The sequence below is a fragment of the Ictidomys tridecemlineatus genome, chromosome 11, assembly GCF_052094955.1.
Source record: "Ictidomys tridecemlineatus isolate mIctTri1 chromosome 11, mIctTri1.hap1, whole genome shotgun sequence".
NCBI lineage: Eukaryota > Metazoa > Chordata > Mammalia > Rodentia > Sciuridae > Ictidomys > Ictidomys tridecemlineatus.
Genome location: NC_135487.1, coordinates 74951899 through 74965033, shown reverse-complemented (window position 1 = coordinate 74965033; position 13135 = coordinate 74951899). Strand labels below are relative to the sequence as shown.

Below are 13135 nucleotides of genomic sequence, written 5' to 3'. Positions count from 1 at the left end.
TCAAATGGAAGTTAATCCACAGGAGGCATTACTTTTTGGAACACATTTGATTTTTCCAGAACAAAAATACTCTAAAGAACCAGCCAACTTTTGTCCTCAAGCTAAGATACAGATGAGGGGAAAACAGTAGAAAGATGGTAGAAATGCTTCGCTGGCAGAATAAGACGTTCCGCCTCTATCCAATAGGGAGGGGTATTATAGAGATTTTTATGATTCCATTTGCTTTGCCATATATTTTGGAAAATTTCAAATATATATAAATAGAATGAACCCACAGTCTGGTTTCAACTACCTGTTCATGGTGAATCTTGTTTTATCACTTCCTGTTACCCAGTGGATTGTTTGGAAGTTAACCCAGACACTTAATTTCATCCATAAACAATCCAGTATGCACCTTTAAAGGTTAAGAATGATCAAGAGGTCTCTGGCAGGAAACCCATGATTAGATCATTTAGGAAGGCTATACCCCAAAGGCAGTGTGAAGACTGGGTTGCTGGGGAAAGTACCCAATAATAGGATCTACATGGCATTTATGGACATTTCTTCCAAAAAAATGAGTCCCTCTTAATGTTAGGTATAAGAGTTGACAGATGATTCTGTCATTATTTTTCATATTGGGGGTTGAAACCAGGGATACTCTACCATTAAGCTATATCCCCAGTTTGTTTTTTTTTTTTAAGATAAGGTCTTGCTAAATTACCCAGGCTGGACTTAAATTTATGATTCTCCTGTCTCAGCCTCCCAGATCACTGGGATTACAGTAGTGCCACCATGCCCATTATCCCATCTTTAAGGCCTTTATATTCTAGTGCAGGTTTCTCAACCTCAATAATATCAACCTATTTGGCTAGATGACTCTTTGTTGTAGAGGAGCTGTCCTGCACATTGTAGGATGTTTAGCAGCATCCCTGGTCTCTACCACTAAAATGCCAATATCAGCCACCCCCACAACTATCTTGATACCCCCAATGTGTCTTGATACTTTTCCAAGTTTACGAAAATCACCCCTAGGTAACAACCATTGTCTAGTGATAGAATGAAGATAAGTGAACAGGCCATCAGTATTGAAAGAACCCAGAGAAGAGTTTCAGAAACAGTGAAGTAAGATTAGTAAAACCTGTCTCCAGTGGAGCCTGCATAAAGCCTTCTGAATCTCCAGGAGATTTCCCTCTTCCCACCCCAAGTATTAGTCAACTTTCTGTTGCTGTGACAAAATACTTGAGAAAAACAACATAAAGCAGGAAATATTTATTTGGGCTCATGATTTCAGGATTTTAGTCCATAGTTAGCTGACTTCATTGTTTCTGGACCTGAAGTGAGTCAGACATGGCGGTGGAAGGGCGTGGTAGAGCAAAGCTGCTTAACTCATGGTAGCTGAGAGGCAGAGAGCAAGAGAGAGGAAAGGGCCCAGGGACAAGATGCAGTCGCTAAGGACATGCCCCCAAGGACACACTCATTTCAACTAGGTCCTATGTCCTAAAATTCCCACCACCTCCAATATTCTACTCAATTATGAAATTTACTTACTTAAATTTTTTTGTGATGCTGAGGATTGAATCCTGGTCCTTGAGCATGCTAGGCAAGCAATCTACCATTGAGTTATATCTCCAGGACTATATTTCATTTTGATTGTGAATTCATCAGTGGATTAATTCATTGATAAGATCAAAACCCTGGTGATCTAATCACTTCCCAAAAGTTCCACCTCTGAACATTATTGCATTGGGAACCACGACTTCAGTGCAGGAGCCTTTGGCAAACATCCCGCATCCAAAATATAACACCCTCCTTCCCTCATTGCCAGATACCAATAGATGTGGGTACCAGTTTGATGCCTTGTTTCTCTGTGGGCCTGCACAGGCCTACTGTGTTTAAGAGAACTGAATTGAAAACTGAAGGCCCAAAGCTGTGGTCAGTTACTCATGCATAACCCCAGAAATATCCCATTTATGAAAGCCATGCCTAACAATCTGAGGAGGGAAATCTTGGTTCTAGAGGTAGACCAAAATTTGCTCGGAGTATATGAAAAGATTTAATTCAGAATGTTGATTATAGTTTATCCATTCTGCAAGAAATGCATTGTTAAAAGTCTCTTTACAGCAATATCTAGGATTCCTTTCTTACAATCTTATCCCTAAACCCAAAGTAAATATTGTTACATCCCCTCTTTTCCTTTCAGCATGCCAGCTCAATTATAGGGTTCTGGTGGAGATGAAACTATTTTAGTTAGACTCAGGGGTTATGAGGGATTTGGGAACAAAAAAAAAAGTTAGAGGATAAATTTCTTCAACCTTAGCTCTGCAGCCTGTGCTTGTTATTGTTTATGCGCAGTCATGAAGGAATTTCACCCAGGAGAAACGAGCAACAACTGTTCCTGTTTAGCTCTCTGAGAAGGCCCTATTTGGGGTGGGGGGAGAGGATTAGATCATAACATAAGTCCATTAAGAATTTTAGAACAATGTCATCCATCACACAGGCCTTGCTGTAAAACCTAAATTTTTACATGTGAGGTCTCCTCAGTGGAGAATCATTATTTTTAAATCACTTGGGGATTCTGAGTGACAAAGTTTAACCACAGGCAGTTGACTGGATGGAACTCTTCCCAGAAGTGCATATACTTCTCGTATGATGCACACTATTGAGACCTTTAAATGCCTTTGGACTTAGTTCAGTGAATCAAACCACTACTTCTTGAAAGTGGGTGAATTTTGTGGTTAGATACCCCTACTTCATAGGGTTCTTGAGGGTTTAAAATGAGTCATATAAATGAAGACTTTTTGTCTTTTGGAAAATACTATACAAATGTACAAATGTAAGGTGTCACAGTTGTTATTGCTGCCAATAAGGCTGATGGGACCAAACTCCCAAGAGAGCTCATTTTGCAGTTAGTGTATTGAATGTGCTCTGTATACTGAATTAGTTTTCCTTGAAAACACATGGTCAGGGCTGGGATGTAGTTCAGTAGTAGAGTACTTGCGTGGCACGTGTAAGGCTCTGGGTTTGATCCCCAGTACTGCCCACCCCCAAAAGGAACAAAACACACATTTACATTTTCTTAGTAATTTATTGAAGTGTAACTTTAGCCCATCTCCTCATCCCAGAGCCACCATGATGCACAGCTCCTGGGGCACCAGTCAATTATAGTGGCTCTGATTCATCTGGTGGTTTCCCTCCAGCTGGACCATTGAGGACACATGTTGATCAGCCTAGTTGACATGATTGATAGTGAGAATTTACAATTCTGTTTCCTTTCAACTTGTCAACTTTTATTTTCATAAATATCAACTCATATACTGCTAATTTTGGTCAACTTTTCCCAAGTTCCTTTTGCTTTTAGGGGGATTCAGACACAAGGTGTGTGTTCCTTCTTTTTTGGATGGAAATGGAGATGGAAAAGGCACTACATACCACTTTATTTTTTTTGGTAGTGCTGGGGATGGAACCCTGGACATCATGCACACTAGGCAAATGCTCTACCTCAGAGCTGTATCCAGTGGTAGCTCACTCAATTACTAACCCTCCCTCCAACTTTGGATCCTTCTGCCTCAGCCTCCTCAATAGCTGGGATTATAGGAATGTGCCAACACTGGCAACGTGTTATCACTTTTATTTATTTATTTTTATTGCTTACTTAGTTGATCTATTTATTTTAATTGATTTTTTTAAAAAAATAAATGATAGCAGAATGCATTATAATTCTTATTATACATATACAGCACAATTTTTCATATCTCTGGTTATATATAAAGTATGTTGACACCAATTTGTGTCTTCATACATGTACTTTGGACAATGATGTCCATCACATTCCACCATCCTTGCTAACCCCCTGCCCCCTCCCTCCCTCCCACCCCTCTGCCCTATCTAGAGTTCGTCTGTTCCTCCCATGCTCCCCTTCCCTACCCCACTATGAATCACTTTTAAACTCTAAAGAAAAGGGTGGAGTCCATGCCAGGGCCCAGCACCCTTTTTCAAGAAAGGACCAGGTAGAGAATTTTTTTAGTTGGGAGCACATATAGTCCGTGTCTCAACTCCTTAGTTTTACTGCTATAGCATGAAAGAAATCAGAGATATTATATAAATAAGCATGGCTGTGATCACATGAAACTTCATTTATGGAGTAAATTTGAATTTCATACAACTTGTGTCATGAAATAGTCATCTTCTTTTGATTTTAAGAAATCATTTCAAAATGTGAAATTCATTCTTAGCTCAGAGGCTGTGGTATCCTGGCCCTTGGTCCATGCTGTTCTGTTGAGGGCAGAGAGTCTGTGATTGAGCATTTACTTAATCCCTGTTCTCCAGCTAAGGACAGAGTGACACTCACCCGTCATTTAGCCTGTAAGGCAGGAGTCTGGAATTGTGTTTCAACCCCTGCCCTGATGCTTTCCAGCTGTGACCTTGGGCTAATCACAGGATATCAGAATCTCAGGCTGCTTATTTGTAAAATAGTGATAAAAATTCTTTTTCTGCCTCCCTCACGGCACTGGGGTGAACCTCAAACGAGATCTTGGCTCTGTAGCACTTCATGAACATGAAGCATTATAGAAATAATGAAGCACACAAACATTTTAAGAGTCTTATTCCTTGTTTCCTCCATCTCCAAAAAGTCCATCAACATTTTAATCGACTTTTGCGAAACAGTCCTGAAAGATCAACTCTATGCCTCTATGAGGAAATAGAGATGAGTAAGAACTAGACCTTGTCTTCAGGGCAGGAAAAAATGGCAGGAATCTCTGTCCTCCCAGCAAATTAGAGTGTGATGTGGCCCAAGAAGAGGGATGAAATGAGCAATGTGGAAGAGACCAGCCCTGCTGGGGGGCCAGGGTGGAACTAGAGAGAGTCAGGGAAGGCCTCCCAGCAAAATTTCCAACCAAGCAGGTCTAGGAGAGGAGGCATTTCAGGAGATGACTTGCAAAGTGTGATGACATGGAGCAGCATGGGAAATTTGGGGAACTTATATAACTGAATGTGAGAAGGCAGCATGGGTGAAGGACCTCCATTAAGGGAAAAACAGCTTGAATTTTTTTTCCTGTGATCAAAGAGGAGTCATCAAAGAACTTAATCAGGACAATAATATGATCATCTCTGGGCTCTGGAAAATTCACTCTGGGGGCTAATGTAAAGGAGGTAGTATTGGTGGCTGCAGAAGGTCTTGGTAGACAAAGAGACTTCTTTAGCAATGCAGATGAGTGATGAATCATAAGACAGTAGTATTATAGTCAACATGGCACACACCTTTGATACCAGTGAATTGGGAGGCTGAGGCAAGAGGGTTGCACGTTTGAGGCCAGCCTGGCAACTTAGTGAGATCCTGTCTCAAAATAAAATGCAAAAGGACTGGGGGGTGTAGCTCAGAGGTAGGCTGCTTGCATGAGACCCAGGGTTCAATCTCCAGTACCAGAACATATACTCAAAGAAACAATAGCATTAAAGGAAGAAAAATAAAGATGCAAAAAGTGTAAATTATTAAATTAAAAGAATATTTTAAACACGGAATAAAATGTAAATACACTTGGATAAGCACAATATTTAAATATATCAAATCTTTTTGTAAGTAAATCAAAGACACATATACCATTAGATTTAAATTCCCTAAGTTTAAGTGTTTGCCTTTTGAATTTTCTTCAAATTGGAGTGCCTGTATAATGGACCCTTAGCAGAATACAATGCTTAAAATTTCTGTGTCACCCATGTTACAGTTTTGATATCTGAAGAGTGTCATTGACAGAGTGTTCACCAAGTATTAATAGGAAAAGTGTCAGCTTCTGCTGAGATTTTGAAAACCCTCTGCTCAAATCCTGGCTTCTTCATGGAATCCATTGTGACTTGACTTATGCTTTTGTTTCAGAAAAAGTTCCAAGCATTAAGGAACAACAAAATCCAGTTCCTCCACGTAAGTCTTTCTGCAAACTATTTCGAAATAAGCCTCTTGGGCTTTTGTAAGAATGAGTTGGTTAGTGAACATTTGCCAAACTTGGAGTTTGATAAGGAGATTTATGTTCTCATCCTCCTTTCCCCTTTCCTCTTTTTTCCCCCCATAATTTTTTCCTTTTCTCTGTCCTTATTTCATCATCTTCTTTCTTCTATCCTTTCTGCCTTTGCAGAAATATTAATTAAAATATTAATTTGTTGACCTATTTAACATGTGTGGCCTGAACAAGAAGGCAGTAACTTAGCTTTAGAGAGATAAGCTAATGATTTGCATGCGTCTATCTGTTATGATTTGAAAGCATTGACGTATAGCTGTGCGAGTACTTAGCTTTAAGTGTTGGTCAACAATGTTTACCTGCTCAGGGAACTAGTTGCTACATGTTCAAGACTGTCTCTAGTCAAAGAGGTGGGGTAGAGGGGACCAGAAAGAACTTTAAGAAAATAATAGAGCAGTTACTACGGAATGATGAGCTGAAATTTATGTCAGCCAATTTCAACATTTTGTATGGAAGAAAACATTAACAAGAAATATTTTAGCAAGTTACCCAAGATTATCATTGGCACTGAGGCAATCAGCTTCCCAGAAACTCACAGAGAGTTCTAGATGATACAGCCTTGTAAGAAGAATCTGTATGTGAAGATTCCCAGTATTAGTCTCCAAGGCTGACCCTATAACATACATGTGACAGTCAGGAGAGTGCTTTGTACAAAGTCATAAACTGTTCCCCAAGATTATGGAACAATATCATGACTTATAAAGAGTGAGCCATTTGGGGGAGGTGCTGGGGTTGTGGCTCAGTGATAGAGTGCTCGCCTCAAATGTATGTGGCCCTGGGTTCAATCCTCAGCACCACGTAAAAATAAATAAAATGAAGATATTAAAAAAAAAAGAAAGAAAGAAAGAAAGAGTGAGCCATTTGGACACGATCTCTCATACTTACCTAGTTTGATTTTCATGGAATTTGTAGATGTTTTCATTAAAAACTTGTAATTATGTTTCATCTTTGCTTCCATAGGCATAAAAAGGCAAGTTGTCTTTTAATATCTGTTCTAAGGACTAGATTCAGCTAAATAGGTTAATGGCTCCGTTCACAGGAACCTCTGTAGGTCTCTTCCCAGTTCTTGTCCTTGCTAGGGAACCCTCATATTCATTCTGTGTAGGCAAAGCTATCTTCATTTTTCAGAATTTAAATGAACACACGTAGGGGCACATGCTAGAAGAGCAGTGCCCAGACTTGGGAGTGTGGATCCTTCCAGACTGTTCTCTACCATGACATAACTTTCCCTGAGCTCTCTCAGTGCTGGGGCTCGAGAGTTACATTTGACTACTACTGAATCTTCAACAATGAAGTGAGTTGAAAAGCAAAGAGACTTAATTTATATAAATTAAGATCAGTTGCTTCTGACTAGAGTGAAAAGTAGAGATAGTATTGAGGGGAGAGACCTTATATCTTTAATTTATACTAAAAAAACAAGAGATCTTTAAAATTTTAGTCTATCAAAACCTTCTCTCCTTTGGACACTGATTTTAACTTTTTATAAGTGACTCAAAGAGGATAGTTTTCTTAAGAGAAAGGAAATATCCTATTTCTGTGGCCTGGAATTAATTTCAAATATAAAATTCTTTGCCAAATGGAGGAACAATTGGTTCTATTTATGTTTTGCTGACTGTGAAGCTGACATCACTCCCTACAGAGAAGTATTTATGTTCCCCTTGTAGAAAGATCACGGCTGGAGATGTGTTAAAGAGTAGGCTCCTTTAAATGACATGATACGTAGTTCTTAAGATTGAGGATTTAATATAAGGTGGGTGAAATGTTATAATCCGCAGCCATAGTTTACTCTTGTTCTGTACTTTCTTCTCACCCTCTTTCTTCCTTTTTTCTTTCAAACTTTTAAATATTCATGAAAGTACTATAAAGCAATCTACGTATGTATTTTCTGTGTAGTGTGTCTCACTATTGGAGGTGTTCGATGAATAATAAGCAATGAGTCAGATTTTTTAAAATATATTTTTTAGTTATAGATGGACACAGTGTTTTATTTATTTATTTTTATGTGGTGCTGAGGATCAAACCCATGCAAGGCAAGCGCTCTACCACTGAGCTATAACCCCAACCTGAGTCAGATTTTGATGATGAAAGTTCACCTTATTTTCCAAAGCATCTTAACCTGTGAATTTTCAAGACACTCTCCATCAAATAGTTCTCAGGGGGATGATGAGACCACAGACTTAACATTTTACAAAATTTACAAATTTTATTTTTTAAATTAGTTTGTTGTTCAAAATAAATTGCAAACTGATAATATTTGGAAGCTTTATAATTTCATTTTCCATTGACCAAAAGTTGCAAGTAACAAAATACAGTATATTTTATTGGAATCCTTATTACATTCTCAAATTTTATTAGTCAATGCTCAACCTTTATGATGGTGCTTGTAAAACAAATATAAAATTCAATGTATGATGTAGACTAACTTAGGGCCTGTGTATTGGTTTCCCTCTTTTATAGAAATTTTTCATGGTCTGGACACCCTAACCGTGATGGGCATTGCGTTTGCAGCATTTGTGATCGGAGCACTCCTGACGGGAGCCTTGTGGTACATCTATTCCCACACAGGTTAGTGTGACTATGGACTCTCAGTTGGTACACAGCCTGTGCCTGCTATACAGTAGACACTCAGTGTTTTGTTGGATGGATGAATGAATGAAAGTGAGAGAAGGTTCATTTCCGCTCTTCTCATATTTATGGATTTGACCTAGATTGGATTTTATAAAAATATAATTTATTCTTGGATGCATTGGCCCATGCCTATAATCCTAGCAACTCATGAGGCTGAGGCAGGAGGATTACAAATTCAAGGCTAATCTCAGCAATTTAGTGAGAGCCTGTCTCAAAATTTTAAAAAAGGATCAGGGGACTGGGATTTTGGCTCAGTGGTAAAGTGTCCCTGAGTTAAATCTCCAGTACCACCCTCCCCAAATATATATATATATATATATATAAATAATTTGTTTTTACAGTTATAGAAAAGGAATGTTTAAACTATTTCTGCTCATAACAATCATGACATTGCTGAAGTTTAGCTTCTAATAAAGCTATTTTATCTTTAGAGTTTAAAGGAAGTTAATGTAGACAAACTGGAAATATAAGCAGTTCCTCCAAAGATAAAGACTTCAGAATAGACATATAAATGTGCAGGGAGTTAAAAAGGAAGCCAGGAGTTTACTACCACATCTGCCAAGGTGTTGAACACTGTCCACTGGAGTACCTAATCAACGACTTAACCCAAAATTTCTCAACCTTTTTTTTTGTGTGTGTGTATGCTGTGTTTATCTTCTTTGATAAACATAAAATTCTCATGTCTTTCTATAAATAGCTAAATTTTCAAAATTTTTTTATGAATCAAAAAGAAATAATGAAACAAAGCACTTCATTTTTAAGCTTAGCTTCCCAAGCCCCTCAAACTCCAATGTGCTCCCAACCAAGTCCCAGGCATGAAAGCTATTGGCCTGAACTAGAAACCTGTTCTGATGCCAGAACAGAATGCAAGCTTAGCAAGGGGATCTCTATTTCAGTGGGGAAGGAGCCCTGGACTGCTCTCTTGCTTCTTTCCTAGTTTCCCTGCAAATATGGGAAGGAATGGCATGCATTTTGAGACATGCCTAGGGAGCTAGCTGGTCTTATTTGCTCTTGGGTACTTGTTTGCACTGTGAACCTGTGTCAACAGTGCTAGATGGATCATTTTGAGGCAAGAGGCAGTCTCAGCCTCTGTGTTTAAAACTTTATTCTCCGTTGACCACTGAATGCTCTGATCTTTTGCCTCACCTTGGGTCATTCAACCAGCCCAGCTAAAAGGATGACCAATTTAAAGGAACACTAAGCACTACTAAAGGACATTTTGAGACACTACATTTTTACTCTCTTGACACAGACATCCTGTGACTTAAAATTTCAAACTCTTTTTCATTCAAATTTTTGCTTCAGATACTACACCCCCTGACTAAATGTTTTAGAAAGGAAGGAACAAACCCTTTTGTGCTTCACATGGGAAATTCACCCAACCCAAAGCCAACCTCTTGGCAAAAACAATAATAGGGCTCTGAGTCCTCAAATTATTGGTCTTCATTAGCAACCTTTGAGTGAAGTATGTTTCATGTGAGAGAAAGAAAAAATAAGGCTCTTACGTGTAATGATTCTAAGTATTATATAAACGTCAATGAATCAGTTTAGGGATATTCATTCTCATGAACAGTTTATAAAAGGACCAGAAGGGACGACTTTTAACTGAGTAGTATTTTAGAGTAAATCATTTTTGTCACAGGAATACTGACATGTTCAGATCTCAAACAAAGTTCTTCATAACTTTTTCCAACCTCCTGCGTGGCTGAGAGGTTCTTGGGCTGTTGGCAGTCTGTGTTGTCTCTTGGGAATGCACTTGAAAGTACTCCAAGAAGACTGTGTAGCCCTGAGGATTTTATACAGCCTAGTCACCCACAGATGCTTTCCATGTGCCTGCTCAACCACCAACTAGTCTTGGTCATAGCTCACCCTCAAACCCTCACAGCTAATCGTGGACCAGAAGGCCAGATCCAGGCAGAATACAGGGCAATTAAATGGTGCTCACTATGAGAACATGACCCACTGAAACCCACCCCCCACTCACCCATGATCCTAGACTCTTGTCCACAGCCAGATGCACAAACCTGGTAAGAAGCAAAGTGTAGCAATGAGATAGCCTATGTTGCTCCTTGAACTTGGATGGTTATTGTTACTAATACCCTGTCTCTAAAACCAGGGGATTTGAAAGTATTTCTCATACAGAAATAGATTTGTAAATAGATTAAAGGAAAAATGGAAATGATTCCTGTGATGCTTTCCAGCAAAATTATGCCAATTCAGAAGGTAAAAGGTATATAGACATTGTCATTTGGGCTTAAAATCTGTTGGCATCACTTACAATATAGCCTCAAGATCACTTTTTATTCAAAGCTGTAGCCTCTGGTTCATTTTGCAGACTGTTCATAAGAAATCCCAGTGTCATAGAAGCATGAAAAAGGCTTTTATTTCCCTCTAGGGTTAAGTCTCCTGCCAGTTCTGGTTTAGTTTTCTATATATTTATCATGAATTCATCTGCCGACTCTGTCAGTTATCTCAGTCTCCTCTAATGCTTTCAGACATATCAGGTGTTGTACTGATTCATTTTATTTTTCAGTAAATCTTCTGAATTTTGAAATCATTCATAGTCCTCTAGTTCTGAGAATTGCTATTGGCAAGTTCAAGGTCATTCAGATTCTTGATTCCCTTTGTATGTGGCCTAATTTTTCTCTCTGAAAGAAATTCTATAGTAGAATCCCTTGATTTAGGTATATTTTCATACATGATATTGAGCACCGATTGAGCCCTGTCCTTCAATGCTGATACTAAGATCTTATTTAGAATTCCTTCTTTTCCTCACTCCTGTTTTATATATTCTCTTATTTTAGAAACGATTTTATTTGAAAGTGGAACCTCTTCACTGGTCTTTGAATTTTCCTTTCTCTTTGGTTTTTCCATCTTTTTCCTTTCTTTATTTCTGGGAGATTTCCTCATCTTTATCTTTCAGTCATTTATTGAGTTGTTAATGCATTGATTTTTTTTTATTCCAATAATTTTTCCTATGGATTTTTTTTTTCTTTTTTAAAGTCTATCTGAGGTCTTGTTTCCCACCCAGAAGGTGTATGTTGGGAGATCTTTTAATGAGCACGGATTAAAATAAACTGACATGGAGCTGGGCACGGTGGCCCTGTAATCCCAGCAACTCTGGAGGCTGAGGGAGATTGATTTCCAAGTTCAAGATCAGCCCCAGCAATTTAGCAAGGCCCTAGGCAACTTAGCAAGCCCCTTCTCAAAAAAAAAAAAAAAAAAAAAAATGGAAGGGCTAGGAAGGTAGCTCAGTGGTAAAGTATCCCTGGATTAAATCTCTAGGACCATAAAACAAAAACAAAAGCAAAAACAAAACAAAAACCTGACATGGCAACAAATGATATTTGGCAAATAGACACTGGAAAGCAAATATTCAGACTTCCTGGACAGGGTATGGTACCAGTCCTTTTCCTGAGTGTGGATAATTAAGTTATGCTCTGGAGGAGACAGACAGTCTTGTTCACTGGTGCTGGAAGAAGCAAGGCCACTTGCTTTTAGCTGCTGTCAGGCCAGCCAGTGCCCGAGAGAGCCCAAAGCATGTTCACCCAGCACTTTCTGAGTGCAGTTCTTGCACTGTACTGGTGCTGACATTCCTGGAACTCTTGGTTTCACCCTCTTCCTCCTGGTGAGGAAGGGCAGGGTCCCAGCCTTGTGGAGTCTAGAGATATAGAAAAATCTTACTGCTTCTTACACAGAAGCTCAGCTATCCCCCTTTAGCCCTATATTCCCCCCTCTCTTGTTCCTGATGCCATTTCCTGAGTTTCTGAGGACTCTGTGACACAGATTGGTTGTTCCTTAGCCTTCCCACTGTTGGCTTAGGTTTCCGCTCTCTTAAGTCAGTTATTCTCCTATTTTTTTCAGCAGCCTCCAATACTTTATTGCTGTTGTCTTCACTCCTGTTATCTTTGTTTTTATGGGGTTATGCCTTTTGAAAATTTATTCACTGTCATTCTGGTGAAATTTACAGAGGGAACGCCAGTCTGTGTGTGCATACAGAACACAGTCTCTACACTAAATCTTGCTTTGGTGTTTAAAAAATCAGCTGCTCTAGAGGGGTTCTTGGGAAATTACTATCTGCTTCAAAATCTCCTTTTCACATAGGGAAGAACAGAGCCAGCAAACTGAAGCAACTATGCAGAGTTACATAGTTATAGCAGTCAGGCCTGGAACCTACTTTCTGGATTTGGAGTCTTTCTATTCTGTTGTTACATATTCAAAGGACATGTAGTTGTAATACTTTCATCTTTCTCTTGCATAGCAGAGAATAAACTTATGATTCACATTTCTAAAAATTTTTAATAATGATGTATTTGATATTGCTTTCTCACCACAAGTCCATCAGCACATAACAGACTTGAAGAGCACTCCTACTAATGGATAGCCAGGCTTTGTGTCCAGCTATGAAAAATGCCACCAGAGTGAAAGCAGTAGGAGAAAGCAGGTGGATTCACATGTATTTTGATCATTCTTTTTGCCTCTTTTTAGTATACGCTAAGTTTTGCTTGTTCGCTCAT

At 38.9% G+C, this 13135-nt stretch overlaps 1 protein-coding gene and 1 long non-coding RNA gene across 5 annotated transcripts in view; one reads left to right on the top strand and one right to left on the bottom strand.

The window, feature by feature from the left end:
* LOC144368130 (uncharacterized) overlaps positions 1-13135 on the bottom strand; it is an 87626-nt gene that overhangs the window by 35522 nt on the left and 38969 nt on the right. The gene's annotated exons all lie outside the window — the stretch shown is intronic.
* Tgfbr3 (transforming growth factor beta receptor 3) overlaps positions 1-13135 on the top strand; it is a 186971-nt gene that overhangs the window by 164636 nt on the left and 9200 nt on the right. For all 4 annotated transcript variants that reach the window (XM_013359733.4, XM_013359732.4, XM_021728020.3 and 1 more), the window contains 2 exons: positions 5852-5896; positions 8448-8555. In XM_013359733.4, the coding sequence (XP_013215187.1) occupies positions 5852-5896; positions 8448-8555 (153 nt within the window). The remainder of the gene's footprint in view (positions 1-5851; positions 5897-8447; positions 8556-13135) is intronic.